This window comes from Sinocyclocheilus anshuiensis, unplaced genomic scaffold (assembly GCF_001515605.1).
Source record: "Sinocyclocheilus anshuiensis isolate Anshui unplaced genomic scaffold, SAMN03320099.WGS_v1.1 scaffold755, whole genome shotgun sequence".
Lineage (NCBI taxonomy): Eukaryota > Metazoa > Chordata > Actinopteri > Cypriniformes > Cyprinidae > Sinocyclocheilus > Sinocyclocheilus anshuiensis.
Window position 1 is genome coordinate 541,976 of NW_015552587.1, and position 20,252 is coordinate 562,227.

A 20,252-nucleotide genomic window follows, 5' to 3' on the forward strand; every position below is an offset into this window, starting at 1 on the left:
GGGTCGGCCCTCTCTGACCGATACCCGATCCGAGAAAATGAATATGAATGAGATATGAATATCGGATCGGCGCATCCCTAAAATAAACCTAATGCAACCAAATCAGCAGATGGGCTAAAAGAGCTGCAAATTCACTCTCTGACAGCAGGTGGCACTTATGGAACAGCAGCAATACAGTACTTCCTTGGTTATTGCTGTTTAAAAACAAAAGTAGCACTGCACTTATAAAAAATACTTTTAATATGTATTATACAGAAACAAGATGAAATGAAAATACCACCTAAACTTTACAGTCAGTTCCCCCATCAACAATTCAATATTAAGGATTTTCTTCCATTTTCTTGCGCGCATTGTTAACAGTGAGCTTGTTCTGCTGCTACAGTATATTCTCCTCTTTGTGTCCGTCTTCAGTGTTTCTTGAATTTGTTAACGGCTGTTTACACACTTGTAATATTTCCACAAATGACATTTTGGAAAATGATTGCAATGTTGTTTGTGTTCAAGCCTGTAACAGAGATCAGCTGAAAAAAAAAAAAAAAAGGCTGGTTGCCAGTTGGGTATTTGTAGCAAAAACCATCCGGTTCTGATTCATGACCAGTTGACTGGTGCAACATTGACAGCACTAATTAAAGAAAGGTTTTCTAATTGTTCTGCTTGTCTCTATAAATGTACACCAGCCTCGATTTGCTCTCTGAGTCCTGATAACTGCTTCGCTGACTGAGAAACTGCTTCAGATTTTTCTTTCTGAACTAATCCAGTTGAATGTCCAATCAAATCATACCATTTTGCGAACCCGTTTGGCTAATTTACTGGATACAAAAATATGCAAAATGCTCTAAATTAATTGACGAATGGCATTGCAAGTTCTGATTTTAACCAGCATTCAGAAATACGGAACGTGTTATATTTACTGAAGTTCTGAAGTGCTTATGGCATGCAGAGCGACTGCTGAGGATGTGTGTTCTCACGCTCGTTCACCATGACCTGCAGTGCATTATGGGCTTTCGTTTGCGCTTATCAAGATCAGATGCATGGGTTTTAAGCCGAACTTTGTCTCTTCAACTTTTATTAGCTCCTTAGATGAAATAACCAAGATAACAGCTATGCTTCTAAATAGGGCCTTTCGCACCGCGGGAACCTTTACATAGTACCAGAACTAATTGTGGAACTACCCACTTTTTGGCGTTTTCGCACCGCCGGAACTGGGTGCGATTTTAGTACCGGACTGCCTTTTTCAAGAACCAAATTAGCTCCTACTCCGGAGCAGGGTCTAACCAGCACAACTGGTACTACCCGTGACGTAAGTAGACATTGATTGGCCAAATGCGTATGAAAACGCCCTCACCCACCATGATTTAAAACGGCGTGTAAACATACTGTAAACATTGTGTCAACTTATTTCGCAAGATGTACGGACGCTGAAGTGCAGGCACTTGTAGCAAATGTAGCACTGCCGGTTGTCATTGGAGATTCTTAGTCCTCCTTTCTGTTCTTTCAATAGCTTTACGTATACGTCGACATTCCATGTCCATTATTGTGAAACCAGCGAGACACAAAAACAGCTCCGATCACAGCGTCCTCTATCCTCCTGTTGTTAACGTTATTTTTCTTTGTTTCTGTTGTTGAACGCCGTGCACAAATGACGTCGCTGTCGACCGGCTTACGTCACTTCTCGACCGGCTTATGTCACTTCCTAGTACACACTGTCGGTGCGAAAGCAACCCTTTAAATGGTACTGGAAAATAGTTCGCACAAAATCGACCCAGTACTTTAGTACTGTACGTTTAGTTCTGGAACTAAAGAGGTGCGAAAGGCCCTAATGTTGAGTATTTAAAGTGTTTAAGTCAGTGGTCACCACCGTGGTGCCCGTGGTCACCTGGTAGCCCGCATGGAGTCTCTGAGTCGCCCGCCAAGTAGTGTTGTTTTTGGCGGCCTGTTTTAATTTTAGTTTTAGTCTAGTCTTTGTGTGAAGCTGTCATTTTAGGAACATCCTATCACACAACAGAAATAAATGTTACAGCAACCAGTCAGTGCATGTCGCTAATAAGTCTGCATGTTCTGTGTGAATGCGTGGAGAGTAGTTTCATCTGATGCACAAACTCAAACACACGTGACTCGCGGTGTTTTCAGCATCTGTGTCTCAATATATGAGGACATGAACACATGCACTTCATCTTCAGAGCTGCTCTGAGAGTCACTTCACCAGCTTTATGCAGTTTCATTTGAGAAAAATACCATCAAATACACACTGAATCTAAAACTAACTGAAAGACCTTCACGACAAACCGTCAAAATAAAAGTCCGGTTTAATGAGAAATTGTGACTGAGAATTGCATTGTAGTATACAGTAGTAATGTATTCAAAGTAAAAATAATATTATTATTTTTAAGGAATATCATACAACCAAGTTATTTTTTATTATTATTCATTTATACAGTTCTGTTGTGCAGCATCATGTCTGATAAAATAAAATTAAAATTAAAAAATGCAATGTTTTGTTGTAAATTTATTTTTATTTGATTACATTTTAAAAGATTGATTAAATTGTTAAAGTTTTATTAATTCTATGATAAATTTGTACTGAATCATAAAACATGGAATCCATAAGAAATCAAATGGAGAAAACAGAATTTAGGGAAAAATAAAATGCATTTTTGCATAAAATCTATATGTGTGTGTGTATTGGAGTATATCAAACAAGTAGCCCTTGAGACTATTTTATCCCTTCAGGGAGCCCTCACTCACAAAAAGGTTGGAGACCCCTGGTTTAAGATATGTGGCATCTATATGAAATATTTGGCTGGTTTATGGAGAACGCATCTGTGTGTGTTTCAGGGACCCATGTGTGACCTGCTGTGGTCAGACCCTGATGATCGCGGTGGCTGGGGAATCTCTCCACGTGGAGCTGGTTACACGTTTGGACAGGACATTTCTGAGACCTTCAACCACGCTAATGGCCTCACGCTGGTGTCCCGTGCTCATCAGCTGGTCATGGAGGTGAGATCCACAGTCCAGCTCTTCACAGCCCTTCGGTGGATAAAGATCATAATCAGATCAAATAAAACTACTTTTTCCCCCAGGGATACAACTGGTGTCATGATAGGAACGTTGTCACTATCTTCAGTGCGCCAAACTACTGCTATCGCTGTGGAAATCAGGCAGCCATTATGGAACTGGACGATACTCTTAAATATTCGTTGTAAGTTGTGCATCTTATGATAATCTTTTAAATATGTACCGTCATATAAAATGTGATTTCAACTACATGTCTGAATTATATTTCAGTTGGCTCACTTCAAGAATACAAATGAAGCCTATTTCTTAGAGTGTAGAGTTTTTTTTTTTTGGCATTGCTAACCCCAAAATATTTTATTGCTGCAATGCAAAGTCTTTAATTTTAAAGTGAAGGGTGTAATTGCCCACAAAGTGCCACTTGCAAGGTTTTCTGAACACTCCCATGAGTGTTCACAAAGTAATCTTTTCACAGCACTTGTGTTGGACACGTCAGTGGGACCCTATGAAATCCGTTTTATTTTTTCCCAAATTCCGTTTTTTTTCCATTTACGTTTTTCAAGACTGTTTTAATGGTTAAATTAAATTGTATTCATCAAAAAGCATGTCTAATTTATTGAAATCATGAAACTTACATTATTAAACAGCAGTTTATTAAACATTGAACAAAAATGTAATTTTTAAGGCCCTATGAAATGTTTTTCAGTTTTTTGTTTTTTTTTACCAAATCCATTATTTTTCTGGGTTCTATTTAATTAAATATTTGTTTCAAAAAAGTAATGTTTCATTAAATAGTAATAATCAAAAGCATAAAAAAGCAAAAAAGTTATTTATTTTATTTATTAATTTTTTTCCAGAAATACTGTGTCGTGTATTTACATTTTTCTGCTAAATAAATTCTGGTAAATAATTTTTCTGGTAAATATTCCTTTAAAAATAATGTTTTAATAATAATTTTATTAGTAGTAGTAGTACTATCATTACATTAAGTCAAGCAAGCCACACTTTTATTTTGATGGGTTCCTGTGAAGATGAAGCCACATATCTGCGCCATTCATTCACACAGAGAATAACATGCAGGATTCATATTTAAATGGTATACACAGACACTAGTCCATATCGCGTTTTGATCTGTGTACTGACCTAATTTTGATATATCCATCCAACATTTGGCAAATTCCGTGACCTTTCTGCGTTAAACAGTAAATTCCGTTTTTATGATTGGATTCCGCGATTCCTTCCACGTTCTCCACATTGTGGAAATCACAGGGCCTTACTTCAGGAAAATTAACCCATAAATGTCTCGCTGCATATTAAACCTGGATAGGAGAGAGAATAAATGACCGTTACAGTAATAAAACTAATGACAGTCACCATTAAGAACAGTGGGAATAAAAACAAAACAAAAAACCTCCAGACTGCTATGAGAACTGTGGGGTAAAATGTGCTTAATTGCCGTTTAAATGTCCAAGTGCAAAAATTCTGAATAGTCCTAAAATGATGCTTCATTGTCATTCCTTCTGCAAAATATTCTTTCTTATTGAGGTTTTTGAGTGAAAGTCAATTGAACAGTGAGCTGTGCATTTAAACCGCTTTTCTTCTTTCCCCCAGCCTTCAGTTTGATCCAGCTCCTCGACGCGGAGAACCTCACGTCACCCGCCGCACCCCCGACTACTTCCTATAAGCGAGCACTGGCCTGCCACGAAAGAGCCCTGAAGCACGCGCAAAATGATGACAAATCCAAACATGTATACATCTGTTCATCCAATGTGTATATAAAATGGGAGAAATGTTCTGACACAACAACACTAACACGGACCAAAATGTGCCATATAAGCATTTAATGCCCAAATCCGATCGCTCTGTCTCAGTACTGCTACAAAGTGTTTCGTTTTAGCCTATAGTGCAAAATGCCTGCTGTATACAATGAATAGAGATGTTCCCTTCGTTCTTCAATTGTCTAATTTCTCTCTCACAGTATCACTGGATTAAAAAAAAAGTTCTTTAAGTTGGCAATGCCAGGCATGTGAAAAACAGTAACATTTTATACAAGTGCAAAAGCTGACATCCTTTCCTATATCTTCATCAAAAAAAATAAAAAATCCTATTGGGAGGGAATGTTGAAACCGAAGGACGTGCCTCTTCCGTTCTGGGAGTGTACACACAAGTGTATATGGACTTTATCTGACTGTCCCTCTTTGTCTAATCTTACCATTTTCTTTTCTTTTGTGTTACCTGTCTTCTGTGTATTTGTCAATAAGTGATGGCCTCTTCTTTGGTGTATTTGAACTAATAAACTGCTTCTAATCGCAAGCTACTCCAAAACTACACACTAGTTGTGCTTTTGTTTGAAACTGATAATGTTATCCATAATGAAACAATACTGTTGAAACGGGACAAATCAGCAGCCATAAATGATGTAGAGTTAAGTTTTATTTTTCTATTTTCCATTAAGAATTTACTGGATCATAAAAAACGGTGTAGATCATTTTTCAAGGTTTGACAGGTTAGCACAATCCTCTGCTGATACAAGTTGTAACTACACTCTGGCTGCAAAGAGCGTCTTCATTCACAGACGGTCCTAAATATCAGTATTCTGCAGAAAGAAAAACTCAATTCATTACTTTGTGTTTTACCAGTGACTGATTTCTTGGTTTAGGGGGCTGTTTTGGGGGTTTGTTCCAGATGAGTAACCGCCATTGATGCTAATGTTAAGTAGCGCTTTATACAATACAGATTGTGTCGAAGTAGCTTTTCAGGAAAATAAAAAGAGGACAGTACTAACCAGTCGATTGTTCAGTTCGTTGTTGATTCAGTTTAATAATTGTGTGAAGTTCATCAATTATGCAATGAGTTTAATTCATCTATAAAGCACCTCTGTAGAACAGTGTTGTCATCCAATAGTGTCTGTGTAATCAAGTTGATAATATTGCCAAGTGTCAAGTGTCCCCAACTAAGCCAAAAGGCAACAGTGGCAAGGAACCAAAACTCGATCTGTGACCAGTTCTGCTCTGGCCAGACGAAACCAGCATGGGGTGGTTTGATTCCAGTGTGCAACACACACCAGACTGGACTGCATCGATGCGAACTCCTCATCTTTCAGTGACCACTCACTTTTTAGAGATCAAAATAGGACACCTATGAGATCTAATCAGCCAATATTGGCTTAGCCTGCGTAGAACTTCATATTTTATAACATGGGATTTTGACCAAATATATTCAATCTTGATTTTTGTAAAATGTTGTTTATTCATTTATTTTGTGAAAAATTACAGTTTTGGACATATAAGGTAATAAATTTTTTTTTCAAATACCTTAAAGTAACCACAAATGAGCATGTAAAGCAAATATCTTTAAAAGAAATTCTGTGTGGAGCATGCCCCCGATCTGCGCAATGTTTTCACCTTTTGCCCCCTTACCTGTTTGCACCTTTGCGACTGGTATTATTCTGAATATTCATCTAGTTCCTTCTGCTTGAGGATTGGGGTACATCACATGGTGAAGGAGTCAAAGCAAATGGTTAGCTCTCTCCAGATATTAAGCTGAATGTAAGTTTGTCACTACCCAGAATATCACACATCCACTTATTTCAGTTCTAGCATTATAAACGGTTATTGCCATAACATTTACGTTTTGTAAAATGTTGTTAATTCATTTATTTTGTGAAAAATTACAGTTTTGGACATATAAGGTAATACATTTTTTTTTCAAATACCTTAAAGTAACCACAAATGAGCATGTAAAGCAAATATCTTTAAAAGAAATTCCGTGTGGAGCATGCCCCCGATCTGCGCAATGTTTTCACCTTTTGCCCCCTTACCTGTTTGCACCTTTGCGACTGGTATTATTCTGAATATTCATCTAGTTCCTTCTGCTTGAGGATTGGGGTACATCACATGGTGAAGGAGTCAAAGCAAATGGTTAGCTCTCTCCAGATATTAAGCTGAATGTAAGTTTGTCACTACCCAGAATATCACACATCCACTTATTTCAGTTCTAGCATTATAAACGGTTATTGCCATAACATTTACGTGAATGTTAAGCAGCATTAGCATTACTGGGTGAATAATTGACAAGGTGTGAACAACTGGCAAGCCTGCAGCACCTACAACAGCAGCCATTAGTTGTTTTAGAGGTAGGGCAAGTTATTACATTTTGGTGAAATATATTCATGAGAATAACAAACTGACGTATCATTCACACTAAGACCAGGGCATGTTTTTGAATCAAATAGAATTTATTTTGCGGTCAGTAATATTTTTGGTCCCACTTTATATTGTGTCCATAATACCTGTGTACTTGCATAGTAACTAAATGTGTACGTAGTATGTAACCACAGTGTAAGTACACATTGGTACATAGTATCTACAGCTGTAATATTTCTGTAACTACACACATGTAACAACCCTCAGGATGGTTTGTGTAAGTACAAATGTGTAACAGGACATTGGTAACAACACTTTTTTCACTTCACTAAGTACTTGTGAAACAGGAATTATATAACTAAATTTTGTAACAATATGTATAAGAGTAATTGGAACCATTTGATCCAGGGGGTGGAGATGGGTAGGTTTAGGGATATGTAAAGTGGGAGGAGTTGGATCTCAAGTTAGTGGAGTTGGTGCACCACTGTAATACCAGTGTACTTACATGGTAACTCCTCAGGAACTGTGTGCTGTTAGTCCTGTTACACATTTGTACTTTCATTACCAAAAAGCCGAAAAGGAAAACCAATAGGTGTTTATAAAAAATATTTATCAATGTTGAAAACAGCTGTGCTACTTATTGTTTTTCCAGAACTGAGATACCGTTTTTAAGGATCCAGGCATCAATTTAATGCACCCTTGATGAATGAAAGTATCAAATTAAAAAGTCAGACTGACCCCAAATTTTTAGTGTATGAACATTGTGATAGACAGCTAAATAATCTCAAATCAAATTAATCTTTTATACAGCATGGTAGCATTTGTTGTCTTCAGTGTTGGGAAGGTTACTTTGGAAATGTAAAAGGTTACAGATTACAAGTTTCCCTAAATTGCAGTGTAACTATTTAAATTACTTTATTAAAGTAACTGATTTTTTTATTTTTGATTACTTTTCTACATTTCTAACGAATGTTTTCAACCATTTTTCAATCATTTTCTAATATTTAAAGCAGGCAGGGTTAACCTTACAGTAGTGCTCAACACTGACTGTCAACCTTTCAGAATCCTCCATCATTTGAATTAAGATTACCGGTATATTAATTTAATTTTAAAGCACATCCACCACAAAATCAGACTTTAGCACCTCTTTTTACTTTGAGATCTCGGAGCATAAATACAGATTTAAAATCATGAGATATACAACCCCAATTCCAGAGAAGTTGGGACATTTTGTAAAATGCAATAATCTGTAATTTGTTAATTCTCTTTAACTTTTATTTAATTGACAAAAGTACAAAGAAAAGTTTTCACTGACCAACGTAAATGTATTTTGTAAATATGAACAAATTTTGTTTTTGACCGCTGCAACACATTCCAAAAAAGTTGGGACAGAGTCAAAATAAAAGTGAGAAGGTTATAGAATATCCACGTTAAACTGTTTTGAAACGGTTCACAGTAAGCAAGTGAATTGGTAATAGGTCAAGGTATCATGTTTGGGTAAAAAAGGAGCATCTCAGTCTTTGCAAGAAAAGCTGGATCATGGCTCGTCACTTTGTGCCAAATTTCACGAGAGAATTGCCAAATCAAAAATCACATTTCGCAATGCAAAATTGCAAAGAATTTAAGTGTCATCAAGTACCATACAAAATATTGTGAAAAGATTGAGGGAATCCAGAGAAATCACAGTACATAAAGGGCAAGGCAGGAAACCTCAGTTGAATGTGCTTGACCTTTGACCCCTCAGATGCCATTGCATGAGAAACCGTGTTAAATATAGCCACATGGGCTCAGGAGTACTACTGAAAACTGCTGTCAATTACCACAGTCTGCTGCTGCATCAAGAAATGCAACTTGAATCTCTGTTACACTAGCAGAAAGCTATACATCAATTCTATCCAGCGATGCTGCCGGGTTCTGGGCCAGAGCTCATCTCAATGTGTTTCTGAGAAAAATTGATTTTGAGTTCTCAGTCCCAAAGACCAGAGGGAGCATCCAGACTTTCATCAGTGACAGAAGCAAAAGCAAACGTCTGTCATGGTATGGGGGTGCAGCAGAGCATGATGGGTGACTGGCTTATGTGCGAAGGTACTATTGACATGGAGGCATATATTGGGATTGTACAGAGATATATACTGCCATCAAGATGATGTCTTTCATGGGAAGTCCATGGTAATTAGATCAAGACAATGTGCTACAACAGCGTGGTTTCGTAGACTCAGAGTGAATGTGTTAGACCAGCCTGCCTGCAGTCCAGATCTGACTCCTATTGAAAACGTATGACCAGTCATGAAAAGGAGAATCAGACAACGACAATCACAGACTGCTGAGCTTCTGAAGTCTCGTATCAAGCGAGACTGGGCAAAGATTTTGCTTGCAAAACTTTAACAATTATAGAATCCTCAATTCCCAAACAATGAAACATTGTAATTAAAAGGAAGGTTGATGTGACACAGTGTTAAACGTCACTCTCCCAACTTTTTTGGAATGTGTTGCAGCCATCAAAATCAAAATTTGTTCATATTTACAAAATACATTTACGTTGGTCAGTGAATTCTTTGGTAATCTTTTCTTTGTACTTTTGTCAATTAAATAAAAGTTAAAGAAAATGAACAAATCACAGATTCTTGATTCTATTGCATTTTACAAAATGTCCCAACTTCTCTGGAATTGGGGTTGTAGTTAGGTTGGCTTGAGAAAGCAACCTACTGATCTGCTACTTAAGCTTATTATTATTATTATTATTATTCTTAGACTAAATTTCTGAATGCTCCTCCTCCTAGAGCTTTCGAGCTAGAACCACCAAACTCAGCCCAGCTCTTCAGACTGATCCGACTTATGGGTTTCATAAAAATGAAGATTAAAAATCATAAAAATCCCATAGATTTACATTGACGGAATGTTCAGATGAGCCAAGACTATTCAAACTCCAACTGTCAAAATTCAAATGTAAACAAACTGAAGCCCATTAGACCCAATCAAGCTTCCCTTCTATGTACTATTTCTAACCCATTCAAACTCATCTAACATTTCTTATCCATCTATCTATCTTAGCGACATGCTAATCATGCCAGAAACATACTAATAACGTGCTAGTAACATGCTAATCATGTTATCAACATGCTAATCATATGCTAATCTTGCTAAAAAAACATGCTAGATATTTGCTAATCATGCCAGCAATATGCTATTAACAGGCTAATCATGCTAAAAACATGCTAATCTATCTAAATTTTCAAACTTCTGGCTTTTACAACTGCTTTAAACTTTCAGGCTAGGCTTTCTCAAGCCAACCTAAAGTTTGTCTTGACGAACTTTTTTATCTAGTTTAATAGTTATGATGCTGTTTTTGAAATCAAATCCTTGCATTGCTATGACAGGAAACACTGGAATATAACAATGCCTTGGAAAACATTTTAATCTTAAAAAATAAAGCAATATACACTTACCCAAAAAGAAAATCAAATTAGCATGTGTCCTATTCTGTATCCTAAACTCCTGAAACATTGGTGTCTCATATTTCAGAGCAGTCAATGCAATTTGGGATAGAAATCAATTAAATCTTTATGCGTGTGTGTGTGTGAGTAAATATTCATATGTAACCCCCTTTGTAATAGTTAACATTTTCATAAGTAACTGTAATTTAATTACACTTTTTTTTCAGTAACTCTAACAGATTAGTTACACTTATTTTGGGTAACACTTTATTTTAAGGTGTCCTTGTTACACGTTACATGTAATTACTATAGTATTAGCACAAAATTATGCATAATTACATGCAATAACCCTAAACCAACCCCTAATCCTATAGTAAATACATGTTGTTAATATTACTCAGTACTTAAATGTATAATTACACTGTAACAAGGACACCTTAAAATAAAGTTAAAATAAAAGTTACGTAATTCCGTTACATGTAACTCATTACTCCCCAACACTGGTTGTACTGGTTTTCATTTTTATGCTGACTTAATAAAAAAAAAAAAACATTGAAAGGTAGATCCTCAAGTCTTATAGAAAATCTAATATCAGCAAACGAAAAGCATTTGCGAGTGGAGACGTGCTGATATCGCGTTTGGTCTCGTTCTGTATCGTGTATCTTGTCAGTGTCTGCGCTTGCTTGGCCATTTGTTGTGGAAAAAAAAAATTGCACTGAAATGTATCCCAATTATGCCACATGTAAAGAATAAAATCCTTTCAACTGGTGCATGATATTACTGCACTGACACTGATATCCATAACCAGCTCCATTCAGTCCAATAAAAGCTTTTCAGAAACAGAAGTGCTCTTAGGTAATGGACGGCTCTTTCTCCTCCACATTCAGCACTGTGTTGGTGAGAACGCCAGCCTCCTCCAGGCTCACGTCTGCAGCGGCGATCAGCACGGTCCTCGGGTAGGATGTACACAGTGTGTAGAGAGCAGGATGGTATCCTGTCTTCATCATCCAGTCAAGAAGCAGCTAATGACAATAAGACATGAACATAACCTTTGCATCTTCTCTACTCAAACCAGATCACAGTAATCAGGGAGACTCACCAGAGAACTCCAGGATTTGAGGAAACTCCTGTAGATCGTTCTTCCACTTGGACATCTTAGAGCTATTTTTACAACCTGTCAGTGAATTACAGAGCAGAGATGTAACTATAAATACATGCCTTCACAGAAGAAAGTACCAGTTATTATTGGGTCATGATCTGCCTCTTGTTTTTATTTCTTGGTCTATATTTTCTGTGGTGTAAGTTCACTCACCCCCTCAGTATCCACTGACGGCTCGTCAGGCAAAACTATGACCTTTAACGGGAGAAAAAAACATTTCTTCCACACAGGACCATAACACAGGGGGACGTTTCTGAAAGTGCTACATACATTTACAGTTGTGGTCAGAATTACTGCCCCCTCCCTTGGTAAATATGAGCAAAGGATGCTCTGGAAAAAAAAGTTCTGCATTGTTTATACTTTTGATCTTTCATTACAAACAGTCTTTGACATAAAATACCTTCTGATGTTCACTCATGTTTATTTCGTGCTTTAAGTAAATATGAAAAGATGATCGGTTCACGTGTGCCGCTTGAACTGAGGCGCTACAGTGATCTGTTACTGCACTTTTTTTCTTTTTTGTTTTAGATGCAAGTTTTTTATATGCAATATGCAAGTTGAATAGTGTGTTTTAGGTGACAGCAGAAGATTTTTATCTTGAAATCCTCCCAAACAGCTTGTAAGGGATGTCTGATGTACTTTTAAGGCTTTTGACCCCAAGACTCAACTAATTTCTGCAATTCTCCAGCTGTGATACTTGGAGAGTCTTTGGCCACTCAAACTATCCTCCTCACCACGCAACAAGACAATACAGACGTCTTCTTCCAGGCAGATTTGTAGCAATTTTCAATGCTTTAGCGCTTTACTTACAGCCACTTTCTAATTTGTGAAGTTTAGCAATCTTGTTCTGTTTGTGATGGAGGATGATGAAAGGATTTAGGCCTTTGTGTTCCCTATATATATTTATAGTCCTGTGAAATAGAAAAGTCATGGCTTTGTATTCACCCTGGTGTGCTAAAATGTGAATATGAATATGAATTTACTTTAGAGATATTTCTAGGCATGCTAATAATTGCTGGTCAACATGCACTGGAGAAAACATGAATTTAATTTCCCCTCCCGCTTTCAACTGTTTTACTTCAATGAAAGGAAATTGTTTTGAGTGAAAGATCGAAAGGGTAAACAAACAATGCAGAACTTTCCACAGCCCTCGCTGCTCATATTTACCAAGGGGGCCAATAATTCTGGTCACAACTGTATGTCTATAACCAAGGGATCCTTTAGAACACCTTTCCAAGAAAAAGGCTTTTATTCACCTTCTTCTGCTTGGGCACTTCCTGTTGGACAGGATCTTGGGTAACGGTCTGAAGAAGCTTGCGTCTCCTTCTGGCTCCCTGATTAGGATTCTCGTCTACACCAGCATCACCACACCTCTGGTCCTCTTCCCCCTGAACCATATCATAGGTGCAGTCAGTAATCTAAATTGTTTATCTATGTTTCCAATAGTGTCATTTCATCCTATTTTTTTTAAGCTGCTCGCATAAAATTCAAGGCATTAATGTTTGCCTACAAAACCACCACTGGCTCTGCACCCCTTTACCTAAATTCATTACTTCAGACTTATGTGCCCTCTAGAAGCTTGCATTCTGCAAGTGAACGTCGCTTTATTGTTCATCCCAAAGAGGCACAAAATCACTTTCACAGACTTTTACATTAACTGTTCCCTCCTGGTGGAATGACCTGCCCAAATCAATCCCAGCAGCTGAGTCCTTAACCATCTTCTAGAAACGACTAAAAACACATCTGTTCCACCTTTATTTGACACTCTAACACTTTCTATTCTAACTCTATTCTTTATAAATAAATAAAAAACTTGTCTCTATTCATTTACTAACTGCTTGTTTTCTTTAAAAAAAACTAACACTAGCGTCTCTATTCTTTTTGTATTCTATCTATTTGTTTTCTTTTTATTTATTATATAATTTAAAGAAAAACCTTGCTACGTGTACTGCATTAAGCTAACTGAGTCATAGCACTTGCATATCATTGCTCTTTTGTTGATTTTGATTGCTTCTATTGTCCTCATTTGTAAGTCGCTTTGGATAAAAGCGTCTTCTAAATGATTAAATGTAAATGTACTTTAATTCTTATTTTTAATTGTTTAAAAAAGAAGTAAAAACAGAAGAACACCCGTCATGTTCTGGGTGATAATGCGTCTTCTCACCCCGACAGGCAAACCCTTGCTCAGTTTCCAGGTCTCTCCTGTCATCCGATGGTATCGTTCCATTCTCTGCTGGAGTAATACGCTCTGCCTCGGCTTTATCACACTTTCAGCATAGTCAGATGTCTTCATATTATGAGAAACAACACATGTATCATTACAATATTTTATATTCATATCATACTCATCTGCAGTGGAACATTTCATATTGATTCACTTTTAAAGACAGAGTCATGTGTTGAACCTTGTCATTGTGTTGATGTTGTTGAGCTCTTCTGACTTGCTCTTCTTTCTGTCTGTTGGATTCAAGCAGGGGGCCTGCGAGATGACAAACCTCAACTTTAATTATAAAAATAAGCTTTTACAGAAAATACACAACTACACAAACATCAGATTGTCAGCTGAATGTACGCACTGTCTGGGAGCTCTTGACACACTGGAAAGAAGAAATAGTTCAGCCTCGGGAACATGTAAATCAGCCACGTGCAGATGCCCAGGAATATGAACCCGCGTCCAGCCAGCTTCAGAGCATCTTTAACACCTTTAACACACATGATCACACATGTCATCTTGAATTTTAGCAGCCCTGGCTCACTTTATCACTTGCAATTGCAGTAGCATTAGCCCAAGCTGATTTTCAAGATTTATAGCAATGATCTCAAAATAAGAACAATATCCAATTCCAAATGAAGAAATTTGGATCAAAAAGTTATCATAATTTGATAAACAATAAGATGATGTAATGATTCCAAGTTAATATTAGGAATTTCAATGTTTTTCTTCCTCTCCTAAAAGTGAGCTTAGCTTAGCATGATGAAATTCTGGATTTTCTGCTTTCATTTTTCTGCCAGAATAATGATTATCATGATAGAGTCTTACCAATCAACGAGTGTTTCCACGAAATGAAGCAAAATCCTGCCAGTAAAACACAGAACACGACACATCTGTTAGACATGTCAGCAGTGTACGAATCACAACACGGAAGTAACACGTTTCAAAATAAAAGCCAACGGACGCGAAAAATAATTCTGCAGAAGAGTAACCTGTGGGCGAGGCCAAAACGGAGGGGCGTTTCCGAACGCGTTACTGGACTTACTGACGTCACAGTGACAGTTGTTTCGAGGTGGTATCATTTTCATGTTTTTGGGAAAATTTCCCATACTTAAGAAGAGATGGTCAGGATCCAAGCCAAATTTCATTCATTTTCTTTAAGAGACTAAGGACTACTTTGGACTACTAGTTTGGAGAATATTGTTAATAAAAAAGCAAAGAAGACTTGTAATATTTTTTTACGAATATGCAGTTTTTGATTCATGAATCAATGGTTTGTACACTCTGGCATGTTGTTATGTACATTTTTGTAAACTTTGTTCTGGTCAATAAAAAAAGGCATAATTTTTATGTGTAGAAACACCCACAAGTTTGAAGTCGCCAACTTTTGCCCTGCAGAGACCTGTTTTTATACAGTCTATGGCAGAGACCCCACATTCCGAACATAACGCTGAAATACATAAACAGTTTTATGAAGTGTTTTACTATACCTTACTTTATTACTCCATAATGTAGTTCTTAGGTTTGCATTGAGCTACTCCTCTAATTCAGTTTTTTTCTGTTCTGTGCTGTAACGGATCCATGCAAATTTCAGCAGCAAGATCGCAGTCATAGAATATTAAAATTAAGGAATAATAAAACCTAATTCAACTGAAAGATTCTGTGACTGCGATCTTGCTGTACATTTTTTTTTATTCTGTGACTGGGATCTTGCTGCTGAAATTAGCATAAATCTGTTACAGCACAGCAGAAATAAACCGAGTTAGAGCACTCTAAATATCAGTGTCATTCAATTAATATAGGTAATTGGGTTTATATTAGTTTATTATTATGAATATAGTAGACTACCAGTACCACTACATCGAGAAAACATTCTAGAACAGTGTACTGAATGCTTGTGTGATCCTGGACCACAAAACCAGTCATAAGGGTCCATTTTTGGAAATTGAGATTTATACATAAAATGAAAGCTGAATAAATAAGCTTTCCATTGATGTATGGTTTGTTAATATTTGGTTGATATACAACTATTTGAAAATCTGGAATCTGAGGGTGCAAAAAAATCTAAATATTGAGAAAATCATCTTTAAAGTTGTTCAAATTAAGTTCTTAGCAATGCATATTACTAATCAAAAATTAAGTTTTAACATATTTACGGTAGGAAATTTACAAAATATCTTCATAGCACATGATCTTTACTTAATATCCTAATGATTTTTGCCATAAAAGAAAAATCTATAATTTTGACCCATACAATGTATTGTTGGCTATTGCTACAAATATACCCCAGCGACTTATGACTGGTTTTGTGCTCCAGGGTCACATATTAGATTAAATAAACGTTGAAAACTTCGCTGAGGCTTTTATTATGAAAAAATAGTTAATTTTCGCTGTCCAGTCATGTGCTCGGTCGTCAGAGGGAATTGTCCAATCGTTGTCGTTCTGAGCTGTGTGTGATTGACAGAAGCAGATCTCTGTGGTGCCTCGGGTGGATGGGAGCGGGGCAGGTAGGCTGGCTCTGGAGTCGGAGGCGGTTTGGCAACAGCTGATCTGTGACTGGAGAGTGCATGGTAGGAAGTGGCGTAGATTCCGGAAGTGATCCGGAAATGGAGGATGAAGTGTTTGACGCGGATGAAGGCGGGAATGGAAATAATGAATGGAGTATAGTAGAAAATCGAAAAAGAAAGAAAAGCTGGAGTAACGCATCTGCAACTGACAGTGAAAATGGAACACATCTGACAAGAAGAAGGAAGGAAGAGTATAAGGTAGTGATGAAACTTGAAACCGGATCTTTCAGTATCATTAATCCGCTGAAATTATCTAAAACAATTAAGGAAGTGATAGGACTGATTGAAAGTGTTAAGAAGTTGAGGGATGGTAGATTGATAATATATTGTAAGGATAGTAGGCAACAAAAGAAGGCTCTAGGAGTTAAATCGATCATGGGACAAAGTGTGATTTGTTCAGTACAAGAAGAAAAGAAATGGGTGAAAGGAGTAATAACAGGGATCCCCACAGATGTAACAGTTGAAAAGATTAAGAGAGGTCTTACGGGAGCCGCAGTGATTGAGGTGAAAAGACTAAAATGCAATAGGAATAATGAAAGGGGAGACAGTCTCTCTGTGATGATTCATTTTGATGAGGATAAGCTGCCTAAAAACACAGGAACAATAGATAGAATCTAGTTTTTTTTCTTTTAATTATTTTTGTCTCCTTTCTTTCCCTTCTGTATTTATTTCTTCCAAATTTATGCACACTCCACACTCCAGATCAGTAGGTGGCGGTAATGCACCTCTTTCGCTGGTTTGCCAAACCGCCATAAAACACAAGAAGAAGAAGAAGAAGAAGAAGAAAAAGATCTCTGTGGTCATCATGGCGGATGAGGTGTCTCGAGCTCAGAGCGCGCAGCCGGGAGGAGACACGATCTTCGGCAAAATCATCCGCAAAGAGATTCCTGCCAACATCATCTATGAAGATGATCAGGTGCGGTCTGTTTGTGCAGCTGCACTGCTTCAGCGCTGACACGCTAATGCGGTTGATTCTGCGCCTGCTGCGGCAGCATTAAAATGCTCTTCAGTGAGAACCATAAACTGTCTGATCTCTGTTATCGATGCATCTGCAGTTCCGTTGCAAATTCAACTCGAGCTCTGCAGTTCAGCTGGAATCGAGGAGATCTGGAAATGTGCCATATTTTTGCGCTAGTTCACGTGTTCTGCACTTGACTGAACTGTCGCATTTCTCCACGTGCTGCGATTGCGCATATGTTAATGAATGGTTTTTGTTGCACAGCAGCTGTGCTATTTTTATGCTTAATTTTAAATATATATTTCATACACCTAGTTGAATGCAGAATACACGTTGTTAAACTTTCTCTGTTTGTGTATTAGTGTATTGCCTTCCATGATGTGGCCCCTCAGGCTCCCACTCACTTCTTGGTGGTCCCCAGAAAGCCCATCTCTCAGATCTCAGAAGCAGAGGACGCTGATAAAGAGGTCAGTATTAAACTGATACGGTTACAAAATGTGTTTGAAGTTACTACTTCATTAGCCACAGACCTCCAAATGAATCCAGTGCCCATGAATCTGTTGATTACCATAGTATTTACATATATGTGGCTTTGTTTCTGAAGTACTTTTTGTTTTCTCCATGGACACTTAATAAACATTCTTTAATAAACAGTTCTGCACACAACATTAAGTCAAGTCACCTTCTAGTTCTTTAGTTAGTTCTGAAACAATCTGTAGATTGTTTCAAAGCAGCCTAACAATAATAAACCGGAAAATAACAAAATCATTGATGCAGACAACTTTAAATATATGAAAAATTCAAATTCTGCTGTATAGTAGCTCTAAAGTAGAGCTCTATGGAAGACAACAGTGTTGTTATTCAGCTCAAGTCAGTTCAATGTTCAAACCTATTGTAGGTTTATCTTATCTCATAGAAGAGGCAGAATTCCACATCCAGAGATAGATTTGCATAGACTTTAATTTTTAATGCATGAATTTTAATATTTAAAATGCCTGTATTTGCAGGGCTACATGTTAGGAAACACTGATGTGTATCTGGCCAAACAGGCTTTCATCAGGGTGCCAAACAGTAGCAAACAAGAAGAGGTTAAATAGATTCACCTGTGTTCATACATTTAGCAGCTCTAACCACTAGATGTCAAAAAGGGTACAGTGTAAGCAAAAAATGGAACAATTACAAAAGTAAATCTCAGTTAAGCAACATCACAACAACATATTTTAACAACAGAAAAATAAAAAATATCAGACTGCTACAGAAATTCTCTTTTCTGTGATTTCGTGACTTCTCTGATTGGTAGATTGAAGATTCTCTTCATGGATTTTGGGTAGTGTAGATCTTCACCAGTAATTCAGTTATTAAACAATTGAAAGTTGTTATTAAAAATAAATTTTCATAATTTAAATGAGTATTTACCATCAGCTTTATTATTGAGGCACTATTTAAAGCGCCCCTGTTATGGGTAATGAAAGGTTCATATTTTGGTAGAGTCCCCAACAACAGGATGACATGCATGCAAGGTCAAAAAACACTTTAATTGTCTTATAATATGCATTTATTTTTCACATTACTTGCTCAACGACTCCCAAACGATTCGCTCAACGATTCATTTTTCCAAACCCCTCCTTTGCGTGACGCTAATCTGCGGTGATTGGTCCGATTGGATCTCTCCTGTAATGCCTGATAAAGTAGTGTTTGTGAGCGCAGTGCTGCTTTGTGTACAGCATTACCGGGGAAACAGCTATTATTATCGCTCCAAAAGCTGCACCTTAGTGGCAAAGAATGAATTTGCATTTTCATTCAGACCAATGCGAAAAGACCAACAAGTGGGCGGGCAATATGCAAATGTTTCATGTTGACGTCGCTTGACGGTCAGGAAAATAAAAATGAACAAAATGCTGTCATTCTGCAATTCTCCACCGTATTTACTATGCTGCGCGCAAGTTCAGGTAACTCAAAAACTTGCATAGACGAGCTGAGACCAGACGTGAGATTTGATCGTAGCCACCGCTCACGTCCATATTGATAAATTCCAAGTTTTGCGTTGAAACGACCGTACGCCCAATTTTCTGTCATACGTTCGTTTCGTAAATGAGGCCCAATAACTTTATACACGGAGCACTTTCAGATTTAAAACTTTGCAGGATTCACTGAGAGCTGTGTTGCACACTGCATGAAAGGTCATTTTCAAAACTCCATAATAGGGGCACTTTAAAACTCTATGCCACTAGACCTATTGGTTAATGTCTGTTTTGAAGTATTATGTATTATGATTGTTTGTTTATATTGGCACAGCTACTTGGACACCTGATGATCGTTGCTAAGAAGTGTGCCGAGGAGGTGGGATTGCCCCGAGGATATCGAGTGGTGCTCAATGAGGGTCCTGACGGGGGTCAGTCCGTTTACCACGTTCACATCCACGTGCTGGGGGGTCGTCAGCTGGGATGGCCTCCTGGCTAACTGCTTTTCTCAGGATATCACTGTATCTCTCAGTCGTGTCATTGTTCGCCATAAGAGTGAGGTTAATCGTTACATGTCAAGTAGGAGTCCATCAGAAATACAACTGTCTAAGGACATCAATAAAATCAATAAAATGCTGTTGTTTGGAATCATTATTTCAGTCTTGCCACAAATATTCCAGAAGTTTTTGATTGTTTTGATTGTCGACTTTTGAATGCCATCCTATGTGTTATGAGTTACTGCACTGTTAACCTTCAGAAGTAAACATACAAATAAAGGTTGTGTTGAGCATCCCCCCCCCCCCC

The 20,252-nt window shown here is 37.5% G+C and overlaps 3 protein-coding genes across 3 annotated transcripts in view; 2 read left to right on the forward strand and 1 right to left on the reverse strand.

Annotated features, from left to right (window-relative positions):
* The window catches only part of ppp2cb (protein phosphatase 2, catalytic subunit, beta isozyme), a 13,454-nt gene extending 8,114 nt beyond the window's left edge, over positions 1–5,340 (forward strand). Inside the window, exons 5-7 of the mRNA XM_016456362.1 lie at positions 2,836–2,997; positions 3,081–3,199; positions 4,624–5,340. Of these exons, the coding sequence (XP_016311848.1) occupies positions 2,836–2,997; positions 3,081–3,199; positions 4,624–4,696 (354 nt within the window). The 3' untranslated portion in view covers positions 4,697–5,340. The remainder of the gene's footprint in view (positions 1–2,835; positions 2,998–3,080; positions 3,200–4,623) is intronic.
* Positions 5,341–11,297: 5,957 nt separating this feature from the next.
* Positions 11,298–14,890, reverse strand: ubxn8 (UBX domain protein 8). The gene is made up of 8 exons (XM_016456363.1): positions 14,791–14,890; positions 14,327–14,452; positions 14,156–14,229; positions 13,915–14,037; positions 13,007–13,138; positions 11,904–11,945; positions 11,691–11,765; positions 11,298–11,613 (listed from the first exon to the last, which is right to left on the reverse strand). The coding sequence occupies exons 1-8, from the start codon at positions 14,864–14,866 to the stop codon at positions 11,443–11,445; spliced, it is 819 nt and encodes a 272-aa protein (XP_016311849.1). The 5' UTR covers positions 14,867–14,890; the 3' UTR covers positions 11,298–11,442.
* Positions 14,891–16,387: 1,497 nt separating this feature from the next.
* Positions 16,388–20,061, forward strand: hint1 (histidine triad nucleotide binding protein 1). Its single transcript, XM_016456379.1, has 4 exons — positions 16,388–16,441; positions 17,323–17,445; positions 17,850–17,954; positions 19,783–20,061. Exons 2-4 carry the CDS (start codon positions 17,335–17,337, stop codon positions 19,945–19,947), a joined length of 381 nt encoding a protein of 126 aa, XP_016311865.1. The 5' UTR covers positions 16,388–16,441; positions 17,323–17,334; the 3' UTR covers positions 19,948–20,061.
* The last annotated feature ends 191 nt before the right edge of the window (positions 20,062–20,252 follow it).